Source organism: Rhinolophus sinicus, linkage group LG06, assembly GCF_036562045.2.
Source record: "Rhinolophus sinicus isolate RSC01 linkage group LG06, ASM3656204v1, whole genome shotgun sequence".
NCBI lineage: Eukaryota > Metazoa > Chordata > Mammalia > Chiroptera > Rhinolophidae > Rhinolophus > Rhinolophus sinicus.
The window spans coordinates 89,462,517-89,489,309 of NC_133756.1; the positions used below are offsets into that span (position 1 = coordinate 89,462,517).

The following is a 26,793-nucleotide window of genomic DNA, read 5'->3' on the forward strand; positions in this document are numbered from 1 at the left end:
TGAAAACTAACTTCATGTAGAAGTAACTAGCTGAGTTTTTCGAACCATGTTTTAATTCAGGGAAATACATTTGCATTGAACTCAACTAGGTAAAATAATTATTTTTTTCATGGCTAAGATGTTTTCTTAAATTTAATTACAATCAAAAGAACTACATGCTATGCCATCCAAAATTAAAAATGTTTATTTTTATTAACAAAAATTCGACAATGTACTGTGTTCTACAGCCATATATTAAATACTCATAAAGAAAGTTACCATATGGACAAGGCTGCTTTTTGTGTTCGGGAACAATAGGTTTCTTCCTCAGAAAATTATCCAGGCTTGGGCCATGTCTGCCAAGAGGGTCATCAGGGGGCATGAACCTGTCACGGATAAAACACAAAATTGTACCTAAATAGGAGGCTGATAATTTAATTCTAAAGACAGTGTAAAGATTTATTACTCTAAGGTATTTTTTAAAATACAATTTCAACATTTATGGAATAAAAATATCAGTACACGAAGTTCTCTTTTCTTAATGAAAAAAAAATGTTTCCAGCTGAACTTATATTTGTTTTAACTCAAATTAAATTTTGAGCCTAGCATGTTCCGATTATTTCTTCCTTCCTCTCAGTCTTGGGATTTTGTAAGGACTTCAGAAAACAATCACAGTGACATTTTAGGAGAGTTTTAGAAACATCAATCTTGTGAAGTGGTATGAAGTGTGTGGGGAGTGAGAAGGGGAAGCTGAGGGAGAAGGGAAGGTGGTAGAAAGTGAAGGGAAGGCTGAAACTACTACCACCTGGTATGTCAGACAGTGTACACATATTCTCATTTCATCCTAGCATGATCCCTGAAGTATCGGCTACGCTTTACAGATTAATACAGTCTTCTAATTTAGGCTTAGATAAATTCAGTTATTTTTATCTAAGTTCACATGGTGTAGTCAAGATTCAATTAGGTCTAACTCCACACTCCATTCTCTTCCCACTCTACTAAGGTTCTTCTCAGCTGAGACAGAAAGTGTCTTAAGGCAATGAACTTATTATTTTGGGTGGACTGTCCAATGGAAGCAAGAATTCATGGCATGCATAATGAAAAGCAGTTATGATTGAAGAGTTCTGCTGTTAGTTACATCACTTAACTTGAAATAAACCAAGTAGTTACCCATAAAATGTGAATGTATGTACTCTTAAGGGAACATCAACATAAATACAGTGGTTAATATTAATATAAAAACAATATGCAAGGGCTCGCCCTGTGGCTCAGGCAGTTAGAGCTCCATGCTCCTAACTCCAAAGGCTGCTGGTTCAATTCCCACAGGGGCCAGTGGACTCTCAACCACAAGGTAGCCAGTTCGATTCCTCGACTCTCACAAGGGATGATGGGCTGTACCCCCTGCAACTAAGATTGAACACGGCACCTGTGGTGAGCTGCTGCTGAGCTCCCGGATGGCTCGGTTGGAGCGCGTCCTCTCAACCACAAGGTTGCCGGTTCGACTCCCGTAAGGGATGGTGGGCTGTGCCCCCTGCAACTAACAATGGCAACTGGACCTGGAGCTGAGCTGCGCCCTCCACAACTAAGATTTAAAGGGCAACAACTTGACTTGGAAAAAGTCCTGGAAGTACACACTGTTCCCCAATAAAGTCCTATTCCCCTTTTCCCCTTCCCCAATAAAATCTTTAAAAAACAACAATACACAACATTAAAAGTTTAAAAATAGCAGACAGTCACTCAATCCTACAATATTAATACAACTATTTTCTACTTATGTGTTGCATTTTAGTCATTTTTTCTGTATGCATACACCATTTTACAAACACAAATTTTATGCTTTATCTTTTAAACACATTTTCCATGTTTCTTAATAGCTTTTCATAATCCTAATTCTGAACAGCTGAATAATATTCCACTAAGAGATGTACTGCAATTGAATCGATTTCTCTATTGTATCTTTACTTGTCTTTAGAGTCTTGCAATTATAAGTAACACAGAAATAAACATATCTGGTCTTTCTTTTTCCCTTATTATATATTCCAAGAAATGAGATTATTGGTTTGAGAGGGTATATGTATTTTCAAGGCTTCTGCTAAACCTTGCCAAACTGTATATTAGTTTTATTACATCTTTAACAGCATAAGGCATGTGTAAAAATATTTTTATGAATTAAATGGTTGAAAAGATATATACATTATATACACTTTGTAGTTAGTCTGCATTTTGATAATCAGCAGGTGAATTTTTTCCACATATTTGTAAATACACTTATTTCTTAGGAAACGTGCTTGTTCATGTCATTTGTCCATTTATCAACTTAATCGTAACTAGTCTTACATTGGTATAACATTTTAAAATATCATATATTTAAAATATATTTAAGTAAACTACCAAGGCTCTAAGTAGATTTTTAAAGGCAGAGTGCTGGGGGTCGATTATGTTAAAAATCTGCATTCTCTGAAGCAGACAGTCTCCCTCTGTCAGTCATTACAGGTTACCCAGACAGTCTTAGAGACTTGCTCTATGAGTGACCAGTAGGGAGGGCAGGGGCCTGTCACTCACATGGGGCCTTCTGAGCACAACTGCAGTTTTTCTGACTCCCACTGAAGATCAGTGGGGAAATCAGTTGTTGGTTTTACTTACTTGTCATTGACAAATGAATACATTAATAATCGCTCATCTATGAACTTCTTCCATTCTGGTTTTTCATTAGCCAAGTCCCTGTAGTTATCATTGGACACAATTATACCATCTGACTCAAAAGCCAGCTTCACGATGAACCGGTCATCATAGCACACCACTCGCCTCCCCTGGACTCGCCGGGACGGTGTGAACACCAGGATTTTCTCCTTCTCTAATTTACGAAGAATTTCTTGATCTGCAGGGTAGAATTTCAGGAACAAATACATACATAACACATACGGCAACTTTCATACAATGATGTGAGCTTTTATAAGATAAACTGGATACATGTAATCATTTCATTAGGGATTATGACTTACAGTTTGTAGATACAGCAAATTTGTAACTCCCAATAATATTTTTCCTGCAGGATGCTCAAAAATAAAGGCTTTAAAATAGTCCCCAAAAAGGGAACTTAAAAAACATAAAAAGTTTAAAACTTCAAAAACTTTAAAGTTTAAAATTTTAAAAGCATAAAACTTAAACATGACTGAGCAACTTCTGACTTGCATTCCATAAAGGTTTTGCTTGAGCTGGAGCCATCAGCACTGCCACTGTGAACACAGCTTCTTACCCAATCCCAGCACCGATGCCCATCTAACCCGACAGGTGTGTGGATGCCGGTGTGGGCGACAGAGTCTCCCTGCCCCAGGTTTATTTTATAGTTCTGCTTTTCTGATTAGTGGATGTGATGGTAGGAGAGTTTGAGAAGAAAATAGTAGAAGGTTGAAACAGCAAAGGGAAGAGTTTTAAAATGCAGCGTTTCAAAGAGAAAGGAGGCAGTGAAGTCAGAGCTGCCGCTGTGCACATGGCTGTTGTGGGCTGCGTCCTTTCCTAGGAAACCTGTGGTGACCACTGCCAGCATTCCTGGGGGGGGTTAGACTGAGTGGATAAAAGATTAGAAGGGATTGTGTGGGGAAAGCAGCCATAGATAGGAAAAGGATAGGTAGAGGAATGTTCACTGTGTGTTGGTCGGCACACTCATACTACGCTCTGTAACTCTACTGACTTGTTTAATGGTTTAGAAAAAAGGTGCTAGACTTCGTATTTTGATTAATAATAACAATTCTCTCTCAACCATCTCTTCTTCCTACCTTTGCTCTTCCACGCCCTATCTTCCCAGCATTGTAAATTCTGGCACAGAGTGCCAGGTATAAGCTGACAGATGCCATCATTAAAAAAAAAGAAAAAACAAAGGAAAAAAAAAAAGGGCATAATACTTCTCAATGCTTATTAACTAGAGTTACTAATTTTTTAAAACTCTATCTGTTCAGCGGACAATTACTACATGCCTACCCTACAGTGTGTACTATGCTACGTGTCGATGGCCACCGAGATTAAGAAAGACCTGTCCTCAAGGAAGTCTCAGGTACTGGACTGATAAACGTGAACTAGGTAAGCAAGGGTTGTAACTGCCACAACAGAGAAGTATGAGCAGGGTATGAGGGAAGAGGGAATGAACAGTGATACGGGTCAACTATAATAGCTCCAATACTGGCACACAGATTTCATGATATTCCTGATAAATGACTTCATTAAAACCAGAACTTGGGTTTAGAAAAGCAGCAGAGAAGAAGTGGAAGAAATGTGGGTCTTAAAACCAGGTTCTCAGGTTCTGCTACTTTTTAGACACAGCAGTCACAGTCTTATTGAGCTGTTTCTTCAGTCCTCAGATGCAGGTGATAGGCTGTGAGCAGCCAATGACTTATTACGTATAACAGCACCTAGCACAGTGCCTGGACAGCTCTCAAGAAACACTGTGTTCTTCAATTTAATTGTGTTTACTAAATCTATGTAATTGTTGATCTCTTTTAAAAGTCACAGAAAACTAATACAAAATCAAAAGCCCAATCTCAACTATAGGATTTGTGATCATGCCATTATTTTGCGTGTTCCCCTGATAAACATTTTGAGGGCAGGAACCATCATTCTTTTATCTTTGTATCTATCACACTCTGCACGTCAGTATATACTCAATAAATGTCTGTGGAATGAATACACAAGCTACTTAATGTATATTCTGAGGTCTTCCAGTTTATTTACTGTATATGCTCATAAATAATCCATGGTACTTTTTTGTGGGAGTGTTTACTCATATATAATATGCTTGGATCTTTACGCAAGTGATTGGAAGAAAAAATGTGGTGGCCTACCAGCCAGCATCACCTTGCTTAATTTGCATTCTTTAATAACTAATGAGGAAAAAAGGACACTAATTGGGATAATTAGTGATGACTAATTAGATGATAACTAGTTAGGATAAATAATCCTAACTTAAATAAATATGGGTTCAGTATAGCTATTATAGTAAGCTAATTGAATCTCTAGTTCCTACACAGTACCTGATATATAGCTTAGTATGTGCTTGTTAAATATTTGTTAAATCAATGGAAGACTGGCAAAAGCACTAGTTTGAACCTGTATCTGAGAACTTTAAAATACTTCTTATCAAGTTTCTTTTTTGGTACAGTGAAAAAAGATTCGACTATTCAATTTACCAGGTATTATCTGGTTGACGGTTTTAATCAAGAGTATTATTATCCTGGGGAGAAAACACCTAACAATGTCTGACAGTGGTTGTCCCCAGATACTTGGCATGCTGGTATTTTAAAAATTAAACTTAGCCACATCCCACACTATGTATTATCATTTTCCCTTCCTCTTCATCTCATATTCCTTTTGTGCTCAATAATATTTTCAGTCATTTACATGTTTAAATATTGTTTTTTCTTTTTCAGTTTATTTTTCTCCCTGATTATTAAAGCATTATAAGTTCCCTATTATCAAATTTAAAAAGGAAAAGTGCTAAGAGGTAATAAATTCCAGATGGAATTTACTGTTATATGGTGTAAGATAAGAGAGATAACACCTCATAAAGCCATGACCCAGAGGCAATTACTGTTAATATTTTGGCATATTTCCTTCTAGTCATTTTCTGTGTATTTTTTTCTTTCCATTGTTGATGTATGTATGTATATACATATAAAACCTGCCTTTTATGTATAAAAGCGCTTCCTCAGATCATTAAAAGTTCTGTCTAAATATTCTAATACATATTCTATCCTATCAATATATAATAATTTACTGAACCATTCTTTTAAATAATGTATAGTTAAGAATGTATAGTTTGCTTCCGTTTTTTTCCCTATTATAAGTAATATTGGACTAAATGTCTTTGTGGTCATAAATCTTTGCCTGTACCTCTGCTTATTTTCTAGGGAATTACTCCTAGAAGGGGAAGGAGGAGATCCGGAAGAGTATTAACATTTTAAGACCAAACTTTTCCAAAGAGGTTGTAATGTTTACATTTCCATAGCACTGTAGGAGTAACTCCCTCGGGACATAGAGTATTATCAGTTTTTTAATCTCTGCTAATTTGATGGGTGAAAATAACACTTGTTTAAATTTACATTTCTTTAATTACTAATGAGGTTGAATAGATGTTGATAGTGAGTGGTCTGTTGCTATCATGTTACCATTTCTGTACTGGAGATGTTTCTTTTATCAATGTACATAACCTCTTATTATGTTAAGGACATGCATTCTTTATTTGTTGTATTTTTTTCCTTAGGTAAATAAAAATATTTCTTATTTTTTAAGTTTCTCCAAATACAGAAGTTTAAATTTTGATGCAATTAAACTTATCTTCCTTCATAATTTCTTCTAAAAAAAATTAAATTTAGATAGGTCTTTCCCAGACATTCAAAGACTATAGTCTCTAACAGTTTAATATTTGACAATTCTTCAACCATCTGGAATTTACTGTTACCTGGTGTAAGATAAGGATTCCAAAGAGTTACTCAATGTCTTGAACTACGGCTGAGTTATGCCTACCTCTTCCACCTCACAGTTTACATAGGTAGGCTAGGGTCTGACTCCATGGCTCTGGACCCCACCATAACTTGCCTATCTATTCTTATGCTAGTTTAATAATGATTTCATGATTATAGATACAAATAGTCTTAAAATAATCTTCCTATCAGGTACATTGTAGGTGGTCTCTCCATTTGTTTTTGATTTGAATTGTTCTAGTTTTCTTCAAAAACGTTCCTCAATTTTTGTTAATGTTGGAAGTAGAGGGAGGGGTGAGAACGGTTGGATGTTGATAGACAGTCTCTTAAGCAAAATGTTAAGCAACAATAATTAACACTTACAAAGGACATCTTTGCCTGAAACTAATGCATTCAGAAATTACAAAGTGGTGCAAAATACAGACACTTCATTGGGATCAAGTGATTTCCTTCTACTTGACACCAGACAGCATATCCTGAGTCTCACAAATCCTTTCTGATCTGCAGTCACTATAATTTCCTTGTCACCTAGTCTAATTTCTTACAGCAGATGAGAAAATTGGGGTCCAAAGAGGTTCGATGTGCTGCTCAAAGTCCTATGGCTAGTAAATGGTAAAGTCTAATTTTGAATCTAGGTCTCCCGACTCCCAGCATGTCTCCAAAGGTCAGAAATCTACAAAATTTTAAGTAAAAAGTTCCCAAATTAAAAATAAAAACTGAAAGGGGCGGCCAGTTAGCTCAGTTGGTTAGAGCGTGGTGCTAATAACACCAAGGTTGCTGGTTCGATCCCCGCATGGGCCACTGTGAGCTGCACCCTCCTTTAAAAAAAAAAAAAAAGATTAAAAATAAAAACTGGCTTATGTAGCAAGGATTACTGTTTAATTAACACAGTCAGGTAGTTTTTAAACTTGAAAATAACTTTAATGTCCTACCCAAAACAAAGTGGCCATCACACAGACTGAGTACACAGAAACAGATTAACATACTGTTCAACGAAATACCTGACAGTGCCAGATGCCTGCACAGGTATACACGGAAGCTAAGAACAAACAGCTAACAGGGCTTACCTGTAATGAGAGCATCAGGTCGGGACTGTTCTTTTCTCCAAGCAGGAACAAAAACTGTAACATCTTTGTGGCCTCTTTCCAAAAACCAATCCACTGCCAATTTTATTCCTCGGCAGGAAAATACTTCTTTGTTTCCATGGCTGAAAGATTATTTTATAACAGTTAAAACACAACAAAACCTAAATTTAACTTAATCAATTCAAATTCGTAAACAGAAATGATCACATAACTACAATAGTGCTAGGAGATTTCAAATTTAAGATGGAGTTGAGTAGCTCAGAGAAACATTAAAATAATCTAGGAGTTGAAAATCTGTGAGGAAAAAAACGTAAGAAAACTGGGATGATGTTTGCATGGAGAATAAAGAAAAGTGATTTTTCAAATGTAAAGCTGTAAAGGTTAACTAGTCAGAAAGATACACGCTCTTTTTGACCAAGATGGAAAAACAGGGGGCCTCAAGCACAGCAAGAATAATTTCAGTCAATGTAAAAATGAAGTCACATAGAAAAAAATCTGTAAAAACAGTGGAATGGAATACTTAGTTTCTAAAAACATCCTTCTCAAGAGTTATGCATATTTTCAATGTTATGATTACAGCACAAAATATACAGGTGACCAATGTAAAACAATGTACATACATGCACTGAAAGGAAAAATATGTTCCCCTGTCCTTCAATGAAAAGACACCTGGTTTCTGTTTAACATTATTGTGTTGGACAAAGATTAATGATGACAAAAGGGCATTCAACTCTGGATTAACCGTTTTAGTGCCCAAAAGAAAATGTCCAACTAAGAATGTAGTCATTCAACAAATATTTATCTAGCACCAGGCTCTGCTGGTGTACTTTAACCTAACAATTCAAAATAACACTTATTCTAATGTTTTTAAAGAAACAGTCTCCTGCTCTGAATGCAATAAATTACATTCTTTTACAGTTTGAGCTCTGGAGGCTCCATTTCTTATGTATAATGAAGACAGACATTCTTTACTTTTTACAGCTACAGAGGACTGAATAAAACAGGTAGGTAAATGCTTTGTTAACTTTTAGCACAAATCAAACTTTAGGTATATTAATATATTGTTCTAGTAGCCCCCAGAGAAACACTAGAACCATCTAAATATGACTAATCATTTAGGGACAAAACAGAAATAGACACCTTCTTGTATAGCTACTGAAGACTGTAAATGCAAACCACAGAGACTGTTTATTGGTTCCATACACCTATCCTAATGGCCCAGAGCAACATTAGAGGTGAAATCAGATGTATTGCAAGTCAGAGACAGAGATAAGGGATAGGGGAGTTTGAGGTCACATTTTCTAGGTAAAAGCGCCACCTGATAGCCTCACCAATGCCCCAGCAAACGATGCATGGTGATGTTAGGTTTCATGGAAAATACTGATATTTAACCAGTCTTCTGAAAAACTATAGAAAATGATGGTAGTATCTCTTTAGAGAATACATATACTAACTATTCCTAAATACAAAAACTCCACTTGCTAAAACCTAACTATTTTATTTTGCATGAATGCTTTGAAATCTAAGTGTATTACTATTTGCTGCTAGTCATTAACGACATTTGGTTTACTGAGACTTGAGCATTTAACCTCTTCTGGCTCTAAGAGACAACTGCATAAGCATCTTCTTCCCAGTGACTTCATTTGGTAAGGACAACTGTCACATTTTACTGTAGGAACAAAAGATTCCATCTTCTAATTAAAGAACTTTCATAAAATGTGGGTAAACAGCAAACACGAGACAAAGATTCTATACGTGATAAAACAGGATATTGTACCACGCAATACTATAAAGGTTGTTCTCATTATCCTCTTCTTCCCCTCTGCCCCACAACCCCGCAATCCCATCCCACAAAACCTCACAGGCAGAAAACAAGAGGATGAAAAGTGCCACACTGTGAACGGTAAATACCGCATTTCTCCAAAAATAAGACCTACCCAGAAAATAAGCCCCAGTTAAGATCGTCAGCCAGACAGATGCATTTAGTACATTATGATAATGTTCCAGAAGAAGATCACATGACTGTATATGAATAAATGTAGATTGTTGCACATAAAAAAATAAGACATCCCCTGAAAATACACCTTAACGTGTCTTTCGGAGCAAAAATTAATATAAGACCTGGTCTTATTTTCAGGGAAATATGGTAGAAACATAAAAATAGCCTGGGTTTCTAAGCAGATGGACCCATATCTATCTCTGATCTTGTTATCTGATAAATAATACCTCACATTTGTTTAAGAAACTGTAGTCAAGTTTTTATTTACAGCTGAACACATCCTTAATTGCCACATTAGTCATAAACAAAAAATATAAAAAAAACCCCAGAAACCTGACAAAGCTCTATTAATATCAGAAAAAGTACTTTAAAGCAAAAAATTATTAGGGATAAAAAATTACACAAAAGTGAAAACAGAACAATTCACAAGGAACCTATAATTGTGAACTCACTCTCCATATAAGTACAGTGGTACCTCGGTTTTCGAACATCTCCATTGACGAACATTTCGGTTTACGAACGCCATAAATTTTATGGATCTATGGTATCCTTAGGTAGTAAAATTCATGCAAAATTGCAGTTTTAGGGGTTGATTTTAAAAGTCTGGAACAGGTTAATCCATTTTGCATTACTTTCTATGGGGAAACCGTGCCTCGGTTTTTGAACGTTTCAGAACTCAAACCGTCTTCCGGAATAGATTACGTTCGAAAACCGAGGTACCACTGTAATGCAAAAGATCACAGGAGTACTAGAAGAAATGAACAAATCCACAATCACATAATTGACAGATGAAGCAGAAAACATTTAGCAAGACTGTAGATGACTGGCTCAATTATAAGCTTTAGCTAAAGGACATATACAAAACCCTGCACAAAATTAGCAGAGAAAACTCTTTTAAAGAACATAAAAAAACTGATAAAATTAGCTGTGTACTAGTCCACAGAACAGATGTCAACAGACATCATAAATCTGTATCATACCACATCAAAATTACGACTAAATTACAGAATAATTACCACTGAGAATTGCCTAAAGTCTAGCTGAACAGAAGTCCTATAACTAAGGATGTACAGAAGAAACCACACCAAAACTGGTAGGAGGGGTGGAGACATGGAACGGGGCTGGTCCCACACCTGAGTGGGGTGGTTAAAAATCGGGAAGGATATCTCGGCTACGGAGATTCCCCTGAGCAGTGAGGGGTCTGAGTCCCCTCTCCAGGTTCCTCAGCCCAGGGTCCCAGTGCCGGGAAGAGAAGTCCACATATCTTCTGGCTGTGAAAATCAGAGGAAATTGTGGCTGAGTGAGATGCAGGGCTGCTGAAGTCTCATTCCTCTTAAAGGGCCTGTGCACGGGCTGACTCACTGACGAACTCATTTGCTCTGAGCTGCAGGGTTGGGGCAGCAGCTTGAAAGACTCAAGGGACATACAGGGAGGAACTGAGTTGTCTGGCTTCAGGGTGAGGCTGGAGGGGCAGCTTTCTCCCATATAGAAGTGCTGGCAGAAGCCACTGTCCCTTTGTTGAACCTTCCCTCTACCTAGCCTGCATGTGCAGGCAGGCACCATATCCGAGTCTCCATCAACCTGGTGAACACCATCCAACCCTGGTGATACCCCGATAGCCTGCCTCACCCAACTTGCAGGCCCACCCAAGCCACTGCCAGTGGCTTTTCCATACACACAGCCTGTCGTGGCTCATGCTGCAGACTTTCCTAAAATCTCCCAAAGGTTCACAAATGCCAAACGAGCAGCATCTGGACTCAGAGTGCCCTGTACCTCTTGCTAAGCAGGCTATTTGCAGCTTAGCCTCTCCCAGGCATGTCCAAGCCCAACACAAGTGGTGACCATCTACAGAACATTTTGTAGCTCATACCAAGTGGCCCCAGGCAGGGCAAAGGCACCAGCTGACCTTGGCCTGCAACAGAAGTCCTCCTAAGAGGCCCCCAAAACAACACACCGAGTGGCCAGCTTCAGACTACTCCAGAGTACCACCCAACCACCTCCATAAACAACACAGCCAAAGGCAGACTCAGCAGGCACCAGAGCCCCACTAAAGTGAATCTTTCTCCTTAGGGTCAGCTGCTGCATAACAGCTCCCTCCACTGTAGTCATGGCCAATTTTCACAATCCCTCCTACAGACGTGCCAAAAGCAAAGGCTCAACAACAACAGGAGGGCATGCATAACCCACACAAGGAACACATCTGGAGCACCTGGTTCAGGTGACTAGGGAGACTCTGCCACTGGGCTCCACAGGACACCTACTACACAAGGCAACTCTACCAAGATTAGGAGACATAGCAGCTCTACCTAATACATAAAACAAACACAGGAAGGCAGCCAAAGTGAGGAGACAAAGAAACATGTCCCAAATGAAAGAACAGAACAAAGCTCCAGAAAAAGAGCTAAACAAAATGGAGACAAACAATCTACCAGATGAAGAGGTCAAAGCACTGGTTATAAGGATGCTCAATGATCTCAGTGAGAACTTCAACAAAGAGCTAGAAAACATAAAAATGGAGATAGGAAATATAAAAAAGAATCAGTTGGAAATGAAGAATGCAATAACTGAAATGAGAACTATATTAGAAAGAATCAACAGTAGATTAGATGAAGTAGAGGACTGAATCAACAATTTGGGAGGTAAGACAGCAGAAAACACCAAATCAGAACAGCAAAAAGAAAACAAATTAAATAAAAAAATGAGGATAGTTAAAGGAGCCACTAGGATACCAAGCGTACCAACATTTGCATCATAGAGGTTCCAGAAGAAGAGAGAGCAAAGAATTGAAAACGTATTTGAAGAAACAGAGACAGAAAGCTACCCTAACCTGGAGAAGGAAATGGACATACAAGCCCAAGAAGCACAGCGAGTTCCAAACAAGATGAACCCAAAGGCGCCCACACCAAGACACATCATAATTAAAATGTCAAAGGTTAAAAAAAAGAACATCTTAAAAGTAGCAAGAGAAAAGTAGTCAATTACCTACAAGGGAACTCCCATAAGACTGTCAGCTGATTTCTCAATAGAAACTTTGAAGGCCAGAAGGGATTAGCACAAAATATTCAAAATGATGAAAAGAGCAAAGACCTACAACCAAGATTACTCTCTAACCAGCCAAGCTACCATTTAGAATTGAAGGCAAGATAAAGAACTTCCCAGACAAGAAAAAACTAAAAGATTTCATCAGCACTAAACTAGTATTACAAGAAATGTTAAAGGACCTTCTTTAATACCGTGTTTCCCCAAAAATAAGACCTAGCCGGACAATCAGCTCTAATGAGTCTTTTGGAGCAAAAATTAATATAAGACCTGGTCTTATTCTGCTATAATATAAGACCCGGGTTATGTAATATAAGACCAGGTCTTATATTAATTTTTGCTCCAAAAGACACTTTAGAGTTGAATGTCCGGCTAGGTCTTATTTTCGGGGAAACAGGATAAGAATAAGGAGAAAAGAAGATCAAAAATATAAATAATAAAATGGCAATAACTACATATTTATCAACAATCACTTTAAATGTAAATGGATTAAATGCTCCAATCAAAAGACACAGGGTATTTGGATGGATAAGAAAACAAGACTCTTACATATGCTGCCTACAAGAGACTCACTTCAGATTGAAAGACACACAGACTGAAAGTAAAGGGATGGAAAAAGATGTATCATGAAAACGGGAGAAAAATAAAGCTGGGGTAGCAATACTTATACCAGACAAAATCAACTTTAAAACAAAGGCTATAAGAAGAGACAAAGAAGGACCCAATAATTACACGTCTGGGTATTTATCCAAAGAAATCCAAAACATGAATTCGAAAAGACATATATAGCATCCATATGTTCACTGCAGCATTATTTACAACAGCCAAGGTATGCGGCAACCTAAGTATCCATTGATAGATGAATAGATAAAAAAAGAAGTGATACATACATACAATGGAGTATTACTTAGCCATAAAAAAGAATGAAATCTTGCCATCTGCAACAACATGGATGGACCTAAAGGGTATTGTGCTGAGTGGAGTAAGTCAGACAGAGAAAGACAAGTGCCATCTGATTTCACTTATATGTGGAATCTAAAGAACAAATAAACAAAACAGAAACAAACTCATAGATACAGAGAGCATTTTGATGGTTGCCAGATGGGATGGGGGGTTGGAGGGATGGGTGAAAAAGGGCAAAGGATTAAGAAGTACAAATTGGTAGGTACAAAATAGTCATAGGGATGTAAAGTACAGCATAGGGAATATAGTTGATAATATTGTAATAACTCAGATGGGTACTGGATTTCTTGAGTTGACCTCTTCATAAGTTATAGAAATATCTAATCAGTGTGTTATATATCTGAAACTAATATAATACTGTATGTCAACTGTAATTGAAAAGTAAAAGTTACTTTAAAAATCAGTATCATACTTAATAGTATTTTATGACAAATTATTACATTGAAGATATAAGGTTCTAGTTCAAAAATTAGTGTTGCTATCTACCAGCAAACCAATTAAAAATTTCAATTTTAAAAATGCTCCCATTTGTAACAGTAACAAAAACTAAAAAGTCTAAAGAAGAAAAGATATACAAGAGATTTATAGAGAAAATGAAAATTGAAAACCTGTATTAAACATAAGAGAAGACCTAAGTGAAAGGAACAATATCCTATTTTCATGGATGGTAAGGCTCAATTTACGAATATAGCAATTCTCAAATTAATCTGTAATACACAATTCCAATAAAAATCCAATAAGAGGGCTTTTTATGAAACTTTAGAAGTTGATCCTAAAATTAATACAGAAAAACAAAAAGTCAAGAATAGTTAAGCAATTCTGAAGAACAAAAGAGAACTTCTCTACTAGCTATCAATACTTAGTATAAAACTACAGAAATCCAATCAAAGATAAAGGATAGAAAGATAAAAAACAAAACAAAACCAGAAAACATGTAACAAAAAAGTGAGTGTAAGGTGATACACACACGTGTGTAGAAATGATCAGAGTGACATCACAAATCAATGAAGATGAACCATTCAACAAGTAGTATTAGGGCAACTGGTTATTTACATGGAAAAAATTGTATTTTTTATCTCATACACTTTTGTTAATACATCAAAAATTTAAATATGAAAATACTGTAAAACTTTTAGAAGAAATTATAGGAGACATTCACATCAGGATAGGGAAATATTTCTTAATGAAGACATGCAACCACATATTATATCAAGGAAAAGACTGATACACTGGGGCACATAGAACTTCTTTATGAAAAAGATTCCAAAACAAAATAAAAATCCCATAGAGGGGGAGAAGGTATTTGCAACATAGAGTACCATCCAAAAGGCTAGTACTCAGAATATATAAAGTACTACTATACATTGAGAAGGGTAATCAGGTTTTTTGTTTTTTTTTAAAGGCAAAAGATATGAACAGTTAATTCACAGAAGAGGAAACCCAAATGACCAACAAACATGAAAAGATGCTCAATAGTGAAGAAATGCAAATTAAAGCCAAAATGAGACACCACTTCACACTCATCAGACTGGAAAAAAATAAAGTCTGCAAACACCAGATGTTGGCAAGGATGTCTGAAAGCCGGAACTCATATATTACAGGTGGGAGTGTGAATTGGTATAAATGTTCGGGAGAGCAATTTGGCAATACTTTATATAAAGTCGCAGGCGTGTTTTCTCTAAAACATAGTATTCTACACTTCAGTAGAGTAAAACCCTACAGTAACTTGAAGTCAGATTTAATGCAATTAGCAGTGGCTTTCATCCTCAGGCCAGCTTCAGCTCTCACATGGGTGGCAGACTAATGTCTTATCTTCTAAAGGCAGACAAGTGGGGATATGTAGGGTGGGTCCCTGCATCTCCAGTACTTTCCCAGCCAATCTTCCCCTCATCAGGCCAAAGAAATGAATGCTGAGTAGGAAATCCCTGGAATGGCTGCTGTTACCTTGGAAGTCGCTGCCAGCCACCGCCCAGAACCATCCCTAGTAATATTAAAGCCTGAGCAGACAACTACCAAGTGGCTCCAAATGGCAGATGGGACTTCCATAGACTGAGAGGTTGTGGGAGAATGAACTTAATCTAACCTTACTGAGTGAGGCATGCTGAAGGATGTGACTAATCATATGTGCTGGATAGAATATAAGGGGCAACTGTAGGAGGTTCTGATAAAGAATTGTAAAAACAGAGTAAGCCTGATAAAAAATTAGGAAAACCAAGATGTCAGAGTAAGCACGATGTACCCACTGGTGCAACTGAACTATGTGCTGAGTGTTAACTAAAAATGTAGGATGATGTTTAAGAACTGCAGCTTTAATTTCATATAAACAGGGAAGAAATTCATTATAGTTCTATAGCCACTTATGGGCTGTATCTGCATGCATTCAGGGTTTTTCCCCCTAGTAATAAAAATAGCTAATTATATACTTATGAATTGGCATGTTCCTTTGTGCCTCAATTTTTCATTTCAACAATTTGGCAACAGGATGGTATACCTCAAGTGAGTCCTTTGCTGGGTGAATATGTTGAAAGATTGGGCCACTTTTGATTAGGTAAGAAACCCTGAATGCTTGCTAAAAAGTGTCCTTCAACTACTTTGGCTCAGTGGGATTTGGTTCCTAGGGAAAGTTATAAATCCTCACTGCAAATTTTGAGTTACTATTAAGCAAAATGGGTAATATAGGCTCAAAGGTTGCAGGTGGCTTTAATGATAGAAAAATACAAGAAGCCTGCCAGCAGGTCTCTTTCTTAAAAGGCTTATTTTACTCTGTCATGTTTGGAATAGGCATACTTACAAAAATCCTGCTTTGCAATGGATAGACGAAGGCTTATTTGAAGTAGACAAACTAGTATATTTACAGAGACTTTTACAAAAAACCATACTTTAAGTAAAACGATTGATTATACTTTATCTGGATCTCAGCAAATAAATGAAAGAATGAACTGGACAGCCACAAAGCAAGAAATGGAAAGCGCCTTTATCTTTCTCCAGGTTCTCAACCCTTCGCTGCTTTTGCTCCTTCTCCTCCTGCCTTCACCTTTCTTTGCCTCAATCTGGGATCTAGAAGGAGATGGCGACTTCTGGGATGGATGGTGATTTGGATCTGGAGGTAACTTCCCTTTGGGAGAGAGAGAATTGCCAGCCTTATCTGAATGTTCTAATATGGATTCCACCCCCAAGACTCGTGTGGCACTCAACATGCAAAACATAGCTAGGGAAGCAGAAATGATTAACAGGAAGGAACAAGCAGTCTGAGAATTTGGATAAAAGACTGCCATAGAATTAAAGCATCCGGTTGGCAAATGGTTGCCCTGATAACTTAGAAGAAAGGGAAACAAAGGAGTCAGGCTATTAAACAGCAACATGAGACTGAAACCACAGTGCATTCACACCAACTTATTTTCACCTCAACGTGAAGAAAATCAGCCCTATTTCTTTGGAGCATCAGGGACTCAAATGCCTTTTAGAAGCTACCCAGGATGCTGGGTAGATCAGATGTGGTGAAAGTGCATATGCCCTTTTTCCTAGTTCACATTACCTGTCTTGAGTTATTTTCTAGTGCTTTGGAAAGATCTGCATAAATGCAGCAAGGAGCTCTGCTGTATGTTGTCAGTGTACAGCCCTGTGCATGAGGATGGAATGTTGCCTGTTGATGACTCTGCTTCACTAATGAAACAGGCATAATGGGGGCACAGGATAAACCCCAAGGCAGCGCCATGGCCTCAGGCACCCCCTGCACCTCAGGCTGCTCTCAGGCCTTGGCCACCCACTGGGAGGCACTGCTGCTGGCAGTCTTTGAAACCTTTCTGCAGAAGGTGACCTGGGAAAAGTTGCCACTGCTGGATGAGTCCCCCATTGATTTGCATCAACGGTTCAGAGGCATTTTCTAAATTAACAGGGATGGATTCAGGGGCAGATTAGAACAGACCAGACCCTTAATCCTCTCCAGTTTTGTGGTAGACTTGTTGCTGGAATTCGAGCATAAGTGAGAAAGGTATCTGGATGACAAGGATAGATAGTTTCCCAGGTACTGGCCACAGCAATCCCATTTTTTGGGGAAAAAATGGAAAAAGGTCAAGACAAAAAGAAACTCAAGACTGCAGTGTTACCTGTCCAGTTAGAATTATTCACAAAGGGAGCTAATCCCTTTCTGGGAACACCAACAAATAAGATAGGACTCCCTAATGAAAAGTCAATATTATAAGAAGCCAAGACATTGTAAAGAATGCTGAGAGACTGAGGAAGATGCACGGGTTGCAACCTAACTCTGACACTTTACTACACCTCCATCAGACTTCTACGCAGGAAATCAGACAGGAAATAACAGCAAATGGAGCAAACTAATGAACAAAACTGACATAACTGGAGAGCCTCAAAGCTGGGAATGGGAAAACCTTATACCTGTGTCTCTTTTTCCTGCCTTATCTTTTCTTGTCGTTTCTTGTGGATCCTGGAGCCATGTCTGCTGACCTTTCTCGTTTTACCTGAACCCAGGAAAACACCAAGTTGTGGGTATCTCTGGACAACCTTCTACCTGTTCTTTCACCTCTAAGGTTTCTGAGTAAATAGGTCTTCTGTTAGAGGAATATACCACTTTTCTTAATGCTGTTAATCTGTTGGGAAGAGACCCGTTGTACAAACTAAGGGCTACCATATTCTGTTTTCCAGGTAGAGTATTTTTGAAGCTCCTGGGAAACAATGCACCTGAGTTAGTAAATATGTTTATCCATACTGATAGTAAATCTGTGCTAGGGGTCTGCCATGTTATGGGCCATATTTTGAAGAAGAGAGGCTTTCTAATATCAATGGCAACTAATATGCCACATGGGAAACTTACTGATTTATTAGAGTCATAGCAACTTCTCCAACAGTTTTCTGTAATTCATTATAGAGCTTTTACCGGACAATAAGATGAAATTAATTTGTAAATGAAGCTGCAAAAAGAGCTGGGGGTGACTAAAGCCCTATTACTTCTATTACTTTTTCTTTTTTGGTTTGTTTCTTTTCTTTTCTTTCTTTTTTTTGAAGCTCCACTACTTCTATCCAAGGACTCTCACTCAGTTTCAGACATATGCAACTCCCTACGAACTAGAAAATAGAAACTAAGGGAAACTAAAATGAATAGATTATTTTGACAAACATATTCTTCATAAGACTTTTGATATCATCATAACTTTTCATTATTCCTTAAATTTACTTTGTCTCATATCTAATAGGTTTATCTTTAATTTACTCACATATACTACTGTAACTAATGTGAAAAGCACATAAATTCTACTTTCTGTTTTCAACAGAAGGGCAATTCCAGAAAGTTAAAATTATGATATTTTCTACATCTTATAACACCACCATATATACCTCCCACTGGAGAACTGAAGTACACTTGCTTATTAGTGTACCATTAAATTAGTCACCTACGATGGTTAATAGATTATAAAAGTATATTTTGTAATGTGGAGAAAAATGCAGAGAACCACATATTTTAATGTAATTTGCTTCAATATAGAACCGAGAAGAGGGAGCCATTGGATCAAGTAGTCCATTTGCCATACCTAGGAAATGTAATTTCATGTATTATACACACACATATCATTAACTAGGTTAACCACAGGATAGAGAGGGTTATTTTAGAATTATAACTGTTATCTTCCAGTGAGGGACATGAGGAGTAACCAAAAAACATGGAGAAACTTAAAGAGGGAATCAAGTCATCTATGAAAGGGGACTACCTGTTTTTCATGGCATTGAAAAAAAAAGGGAGAACAAAGGTGTCTCTTTTTAATTCTCTATTTCTTCAAAGTTTATTTGCTGTAGTCTGAGTATTTGCTTTGAATTAACATATTACTTATAATGTTATACAGAACCTTGAAAATCTTAGGTAATTTTTATTTTCTTATATTCTAAAATTTATGCAATAAGTATATTATTTACATGGTCAAAGGGAAGCTATTCTTAAGTCATTCTAGAGGCAGCTGGATGGTTCAGTTGGTTAGAGTGCGAGCTCTGAACAATGGGGTTGCCGGTTCGATTCCCACATGGGCCAGTGAACTGCACCCTCCACAACTAGATTGAAGGAGAATGACATGGAGCTGATGGGCCCTGGAGAAACACACTGTTCCCCAATATTCCCCAATAAAAATTAAAAAGAAAAAGGACACAAACAAAAAACATATCAATTTCCTTTTAAAAAAACCAGTCATTCCATAACTCAAAAATTTAATTATAAAAATTATGTCTACAATGGCATGTTCAGTATTACTACCAATTATTATAATAGTACTAGTGCTACTATTACTAACACTAGTACTACTACTAAATAGAAATGGCTTTTGATGAGTAGGCCAATACAGTGAAAATAGCAGTCTTTGCAATCAGACATAAGTTTAAGTATTTTCTTTACCATTTTTCTATGTGATGTTGGCCACGTTACTTATTCTGAACCTCAATTTTCTCATATTTAAAATGGAAATAATCCCATGTACCTTATAGGGCTGTAAGAACTGAACAAGGTAACACCCATAAGCACCTAACACAGTGCCTGCCATACACAAGGCTTCAACAAATATTAGTTCCTTTAGTCCTAAATTTTAGAAAACAAAAACAAGCTTGCTTTTTTGGAATGAAAGTAAAACCAGTAAAATAAATCTTTAATCTCACCACTGATAGTAAATTGTGATTTTTAAAGCAATATGCTTAATGTGTGAAGATCACTAAACAGCTTGTTTTTAAAAGAAAACAAAAAGAGATCAAAATAATCAGGGGACTCAACAAGAAAATCAATTGTGTCTTTATAACCTTCTATATATCATCTTTTATTTAAATACAAATCTTGACCGATAAGTGCGCAGTCTCTATTGGAAGATTCAGGTACGATTACATAACTTCTATGACTTTAATGCATCATTGTATCAAGCCACCCTGTGATGATAAGAACATAAGTTATCAGGGTTTGTCAGTGAAGTGCCTACAATGAAAAATATATGGGTAAAAAGCATCCTTTTAAATTAGAAAACCGTATTTGAATCTTTAATACTAAAGTCCTTCCAGTTTAGATACAGTTAGCTTAATTATATGATAGAAAGTCATGGTGCGCTGGACATTAATTACAGAATATTAGTAATATAACAGTATTAAAAATATTTATTGAACACTAAACTTCTAGTATATCCCTGTGCTTTTCAAATATTTGATGACTTGATTTTATTTTTTTTTTCATTTTTTAGGCCTGATTAACATAAACCATGTTGAACATATGAAAATAGATTTTAATTTTAAAGAAGTCCTAAAAATGGCTTTAAGATCTTCTGCACTAATATATTTTCGATGTTTAATGATTGCTAAAAAGAAGTTCTCTTACATCTATCCTACATTCCTTAAGCAGAAAGACAGACGTGCAGCTGGACATCATCTTCAACATGGAACCGAGAGTATTTCACTTCCTATCATTGTTGTCTTATTAAATTTCATATTTTATTTGAGAACCTATTAATTTCATGTGCTGATCACAGGTATCTAGAATTTTTTCTTTTACATTACTGAAGGCTCTTAACGATTGATGCTTATTTTGTCACTCCTCTAGCTATTCAACTTTATTATATCTGATTTCTTTTCCAACACACCAAGATCACTTTGTAGCTAAATCTAGTTGTCAGGATGCTAAACCTGAAGATACCACCAGAAAACTAAATCCATGCTCCTTGTTACAGATCATTTAATCAGTGTTGATCAAGTTGTTTTCTAATCAGAAATTCCACAGTGTGACTCAGAGGCCCCTCTAGGAAGCATGGAAAGGAATTTTAATCGGGAAACACTGCCCCACCTATGCCCCCCAATTCAAACAGTGTTTGTTTTAAATACTGGGGCTCCATGCAAGATTGTCAGCATTGTACTGCTTTAAAGGAAAATAGAAGTCTACAATACCACTGATTTAGGACAGTGAAAATATTCAACACCAAAATTACAATGAAGTATTAATATGAACTAGTATACTATTACCCTCCAGTTGGTTATGGACATAGCAGTGTGGCCAAGAGAGTTTTCAGAATGGGAAAGGGTAAGGAAAAAGGAAAAGAGAAAGACTTCCCTGATCATACTAGGTCCACAATTTGAAGCCAAATTTAATATTAGGAAGCACGTCTAGCCAATCCAGATCAAAGGGGGCGATTAAAGATGCTACAGAGAACACATCTGTTAAGTAGATGTAAAAATGTCTTCAATATTAGCAAATTTAGACTCGAATCACTTTTTCCTATTTCTTATAATTGGGTAGCTTTTCCCATTATAATTGCTGATAGTAGTTAGGTGAACTGTAATTAACTTTATTCATATGTAATAGGATTACTGATGTTTCCTAGGTTCAGGTTTAAACAAACACATTTGAGATAACAGGAAAGTTTACTGACCATTGGTCACTGAAATTCATGACTGATGACAACCAGAATTATGCACTTAGGGTTATAAAGAGATGCAGTGGAATATAATTAACATTTGTTCTTGTCAGACTCCATGTGATATAATTAAACAACAGGGGAAAAAAAAGTAGTTCTGATTGATTGATTCTTTTCGTAATGTCTAAGGATTTTCTTTAAAACAGTAAGAGAAATGGGACACCACCAACGAACCTGTAAGTAACACCTATGACATTCACCTAAAGGGAAATTAAGCTGTCCATTAATTAATATTAAGCCCCTACTAAGTTGGGGCTTAAAACACATCCTACTGAGAGGACATTCAATAGAAATATAATGTGAACCACATGCATAACTTTAAATACTCTAGCACATTTAAAAAAGTAAAAAGCAGTTGAAATTTTAGTAATACACTTCATTTAACCCAATGTATCAAAAATTATCATTTTAACACATAATCAAAATAAAAGTTATTGATATATTTCACGTGTTTGTGTACTAAGTTTTCAAAGTCTGGTATGTTTTTTACATTTATAGAATAGCTCAATTTGGACTAGACACATTTTAAAAGCTTAACTGCTACATGTGGCAAGTGGTTACCATATTGGGTCACATGAGTCCACAACACATACCATGTTTCCCCGAAAATAAGACTTAGCCGGACAATCAGCTCTACTGCATCTTTTGGAGCAAAAATTAATATAAGACCGGGTCTTATATATAATATAATAAATATACTATACTATACTATACTATACTATACTATACTATACTATACTATAATACCAGGCTTATATAAGACCCGGTATTGTATTATATTATAGCTGGTCTTATATATTATATTATATAAGACCCGGTCTTATAGTAAAATAAGACCGGGTCTTATATTAATTTTTGCTCCAAAAGACACATTAGAGCTGATTGTCCAGCTAGGTCTTATTTTCGGGGAAGCACGGTATTTTGATAAACCTGTTGAGGGACCAAAAACAAATTTCAATGAACTCTGGCAATTAGTAGTCTCTTTCATGGTCTAAACCAAATCCTTAGACTGGGTGTCTAGAAGGATTTTATTATCTATAAGTCAGTACTGTACTTAAACTGGAACAGGACAGCAAATCCACCAAACAACTGTAGGCAAATTTCAGAGTCTAGGCAAAGTGGCCATCAATATTAAAATTTACATTGAAAAGAGTTCTCAATTTCATATAACTTCACAAGCCAGATTAGAAACATGAAAGGCTTTGTGCTTTTTAAAAGATTAATCAGAATCTTAAATCCCATTTATACAAACTGCTGAATTCTGCTTGTATTTTATAAATATATGTGCTTAACCCACCGTTTTTGATAGACAGTAATCACAACGTAAGCATTTTCTCTGTTCAGGTTCTGATTCTAAAATCTGTATCTGATTTCTGTTCCAACTTTAAGAAAATGACTTTAAGGACTGACCTGGAGTGAATTCCTACATCCCAGTTAACACTCAGATTTGTACTATCAGCAAGTGGTTTCTAATATGATCCTTTTTTGGGGGTGGTATGTAAATTGTCAAGCAAATGGTTGCTTTCTTTCTCTATTTTATATCATTTGATTGGTATACAATAGAAAAAAGTTCATCTTTTTTCCCCAGGAGTTGTCTATAATTTAAGCTTTACACGCATTTTCAAATATACGTAGGTCTCCTTGTCTCCAGTCTTGCTGCTCAATTCCTTCTCTAAATTTCTCTGCAGAATGATCTTTCTTAAAGGCCACTTTTTCCTTGCTTAAATTCTTTTGGTGGTTCCCTATCATTAAGAGAGAGGCAATATGAGAGCGAATCCTATTGCCTAAAAGTGGTCCACCTGAGATTATCAGCAAAGAAAATATTTGTCCTAATACTCTGTACAAACATGCACCAATAAGGCCTACCCATCAGTAAGGAGATTTGATCTAAACCAGAAACCTGGGTTCACTGACAAAGATAGAAGGCTTATATTAGGAGATGGTGGTGAGGAGGGGGTGAGTAGTGGCGGTGAAGTTTCAATAGTTTGTTCATATCAAAAAGAGAAGACTGCTGCGTCTATCTTCCATTCCTCCCATTCCATTCAACAGAAGAATTTGTGCTACAATATAACGTAGAAGTAGTGATGAGCCTCTGGGTTTTTTCTTGTTCACCACTCGTTTCATATAATATTTGGTAGAAGCTAAAGTAGAATATAGAGATAATTTTAATATAGTCAGGTGAGTAAGTCATGAAAGCACAGTGGAAAAAATCAAGGATTTTTAGGAATCAAAGGGCTGACACACTCAGATGAAAAGAAGTAAAAACCATAGAGGCATAAGAGTTGATGGAATCACAACGAAGTGCTTGGAAGAGGAAAAGCTAAAGAAATTACTTGCCAAATATAACTGAATAGGGGACTACTATGAGGCCACTTAATCAATTGGTAATGAGATGGTTTATGTGTATCTCTTAAAATGTTAGCCTTATATTATGACCTGGTGTTCCTAATGCATAACGTTCATTTTCTAAATTTGGCATAAATGCCCTCTAAGATCTGTTCCTGTGTCTTCTTATCAACCTCATTTTCACTTCTCATCTATTTTTATATCTCCATGCTGTTCCCACACATCGTTTCCTATGCCCCCGTAACTTCCCTCTACACATTCTAGTAGAAGGAAGAGACATCAGTCTTGCTCTATTCCTTCATTTTCTGACATTGTACAATTTGGGCGTCTATCTTTAATACCATATGGCATTTTTGAAGACAAAGACTTCCTATGTCCTCAGATCTCTTTGCAGGACAATCCACAGGATATTTTTCTCCTCGAAGCCTCTCCTTTGAGTTTGATGACATTTGTTATCTCTTGGTTTTTCTAGCACTATCTTTTTTCTACCACTAGCGTTTTTCACGCTACTCTTTCCCTGGGTCATCACTTTCTTCCGCCTCCTGACCTGTTGCTATCCAAACTTTTCATCTCGAATGGTTCTCAACACAGAAATACCTTGGCACTTCAAAAAAATATTTGGGTTCTAACCCCACCGGATCAGATTCTCTAAGAGCAGGCCCCCGGAAAGTGTATCTTTAAGAACGCCTCTCACGATTCTGGTGTGTGGCTACTATGGTCGTAGGTGCTCCTCCAAGACCTATTGCCCCTTCCCTCGTTAGTCTTCCCCTTTGTGAATTCACAGCATTTCCGCCCTACACATTATCACCCTGCTAAGGTAAACGGTTCACTAGTTCTGGGTTATTATAAGGAAAAAAATCATTATGTGGCCGAGTTTGGGAAACATGAAATAACAGAGGTTATTTTACTGAAGGATTTCTCAAGGCCATATGTACACTTCATATCTCTGAGTTTTAAGGCCATTTTCACTCCATTAGAAAGGGTTGTCTGCATCCAAATTGATCTCCTATCTCCTATAATCCACTTTAAACATCACTGCCAGATTAGCAGGATAAGGCATAACTCTAGTCTTGACATTCCCCTTTTCAAAAATCTGCAATTATCTTTGGATTAGAGCCAAGCTTACATTCCCTAGCCTGGCATTCAAGGCATTGGAAGATCTGGCTTGAACCCTTACAATTTGCTTTATTTGCTTTTATCTTTTTTAGATGATGAAAAGTGTATAGACTTTGAAATGAGACATATTTGGGTTTGAATTATGTTTTACCTTGGGCAAGTAATTTAAAACCTGCAAGTCTCATTTGCTTATAAATGCAAGAAAGATAATACTGCTTCCACCTGAAAAGATTATTTTGAGGATTACAAGTTGGTTCTTCCTATACCCTATGCAGAAGTACTTGTTATCACCTACTAAAAAAGTGGTTCTCAAATTTCAGTATGCATCATTATTGGAAGGGGTACTTGTTACAAAAGGAGATCCCTGGGCCATACCTTGATCTTGACTTGGTAGGTCTGTGTATGGACTTTGTAGGTCTCTAGAACTATGCTGTCCAGCCACTAGCTGCATGTTGAGATGGCTAGTATGGCTAGTCTGAACTGAGATGTATGGTAGGGCAGGAAGCCTAATTTTAAGATTTAATATCAAAGGAATAATGCAAAACATCTCACTAACAATTTTTCAGTTGATTACATGTTGAAATGACATTTTGGCTATATTAGGCTAAACAAAATATATTATTCACATTAATTTTACCTGTTTAACTTTTTAATGTAGGTACCAGAAAATTTTAAATGACATATGTGCCACACATTGTATGTTCATTGAACAACACTGTTCTAGAATGTACATTTTTAACAAGTTCCTCAGATGATTCTCTGGTAGGTATCCTCAGATCACCTTTGAGAAACAAATTATATGACATTCTAAGCTCTCTGAAAGAAGAATTGATGCCTTTATATATCTTTATAGCTCCAACAGTGTGCTGAACATTGTGGGAAGCAAACTGATACATTTTAAATGTTAAGTCATCAAAATTCATAAAATATTTCATTAGAAGTTTTACTTTTGTTTTTTTCTTTCCAGTTCCTAAAGAATTATTTTTGAATTATATTTCTTAAATGAAACAAAAATTTCAAACTACAGCTTTATTCCCAAATAGCAAAAATAGTTTATTTTCTAAAAAAATTGGGGTTTTTCCCTATGGTTATTTGAACTCATATAGAAATAGGCTATTTACCTGACTAGATTCCAAAATTGTTGAATATTATTGTACACGAGTTTTTCAATAAAACTAACCCGGGAACATGTGCTAATTTTTATACCATAGTAATATAGCCAGATGGGGGAAAAAGAGACATATCTGGGGAAAGGGGGTCTCTACTTAGGAATCAGTAGGGTGAGAATGGCTGACTGGCCTCGAAATAGAGAAATGAAAAACTAAAAGAGACACAATTAGCAATGTGTA

The 26,793-nt window shown here is 36.6% G+C and overlaps 1 protein-coding gene across 5 annotated transcripts in view; it reads right to left on the reverse strand.

Annotated features, from left to right (window-relative positions):
• ZC3H12C (zinc finger CCCH-type containing 12C) overlaps nucleotides 1-26,793 on the reverse strand; it is a 69,255-nt gene that overhangs the window by 7,581 nt on the left and 34,881 nt on the right. For all 5 annotated transcript variants that reach the window (XM_074335520.1, XM_074335519.1, XM_074335518.1 and 2 more), the window contains exons 3-5: nucleotides 7,520-7,659; nucleotides 2,623-2,857; nucleotides 259-365 (exon numbers count right to left, since the gene is read on the reverse strand). In XM_074335520.1, the coding sequence (XP_074191621.1) occupies nucleotides 259-365; nucleotides 2,623-2,857; nucleotides 7,520-7,659 (482 nt within the window). The remainder of the gene's footprint in view (nucleotides 1-258; nucleotides 366-2,622; nucleotides 2,858-7,519; nucleotides 7,660-26,793) is intronic.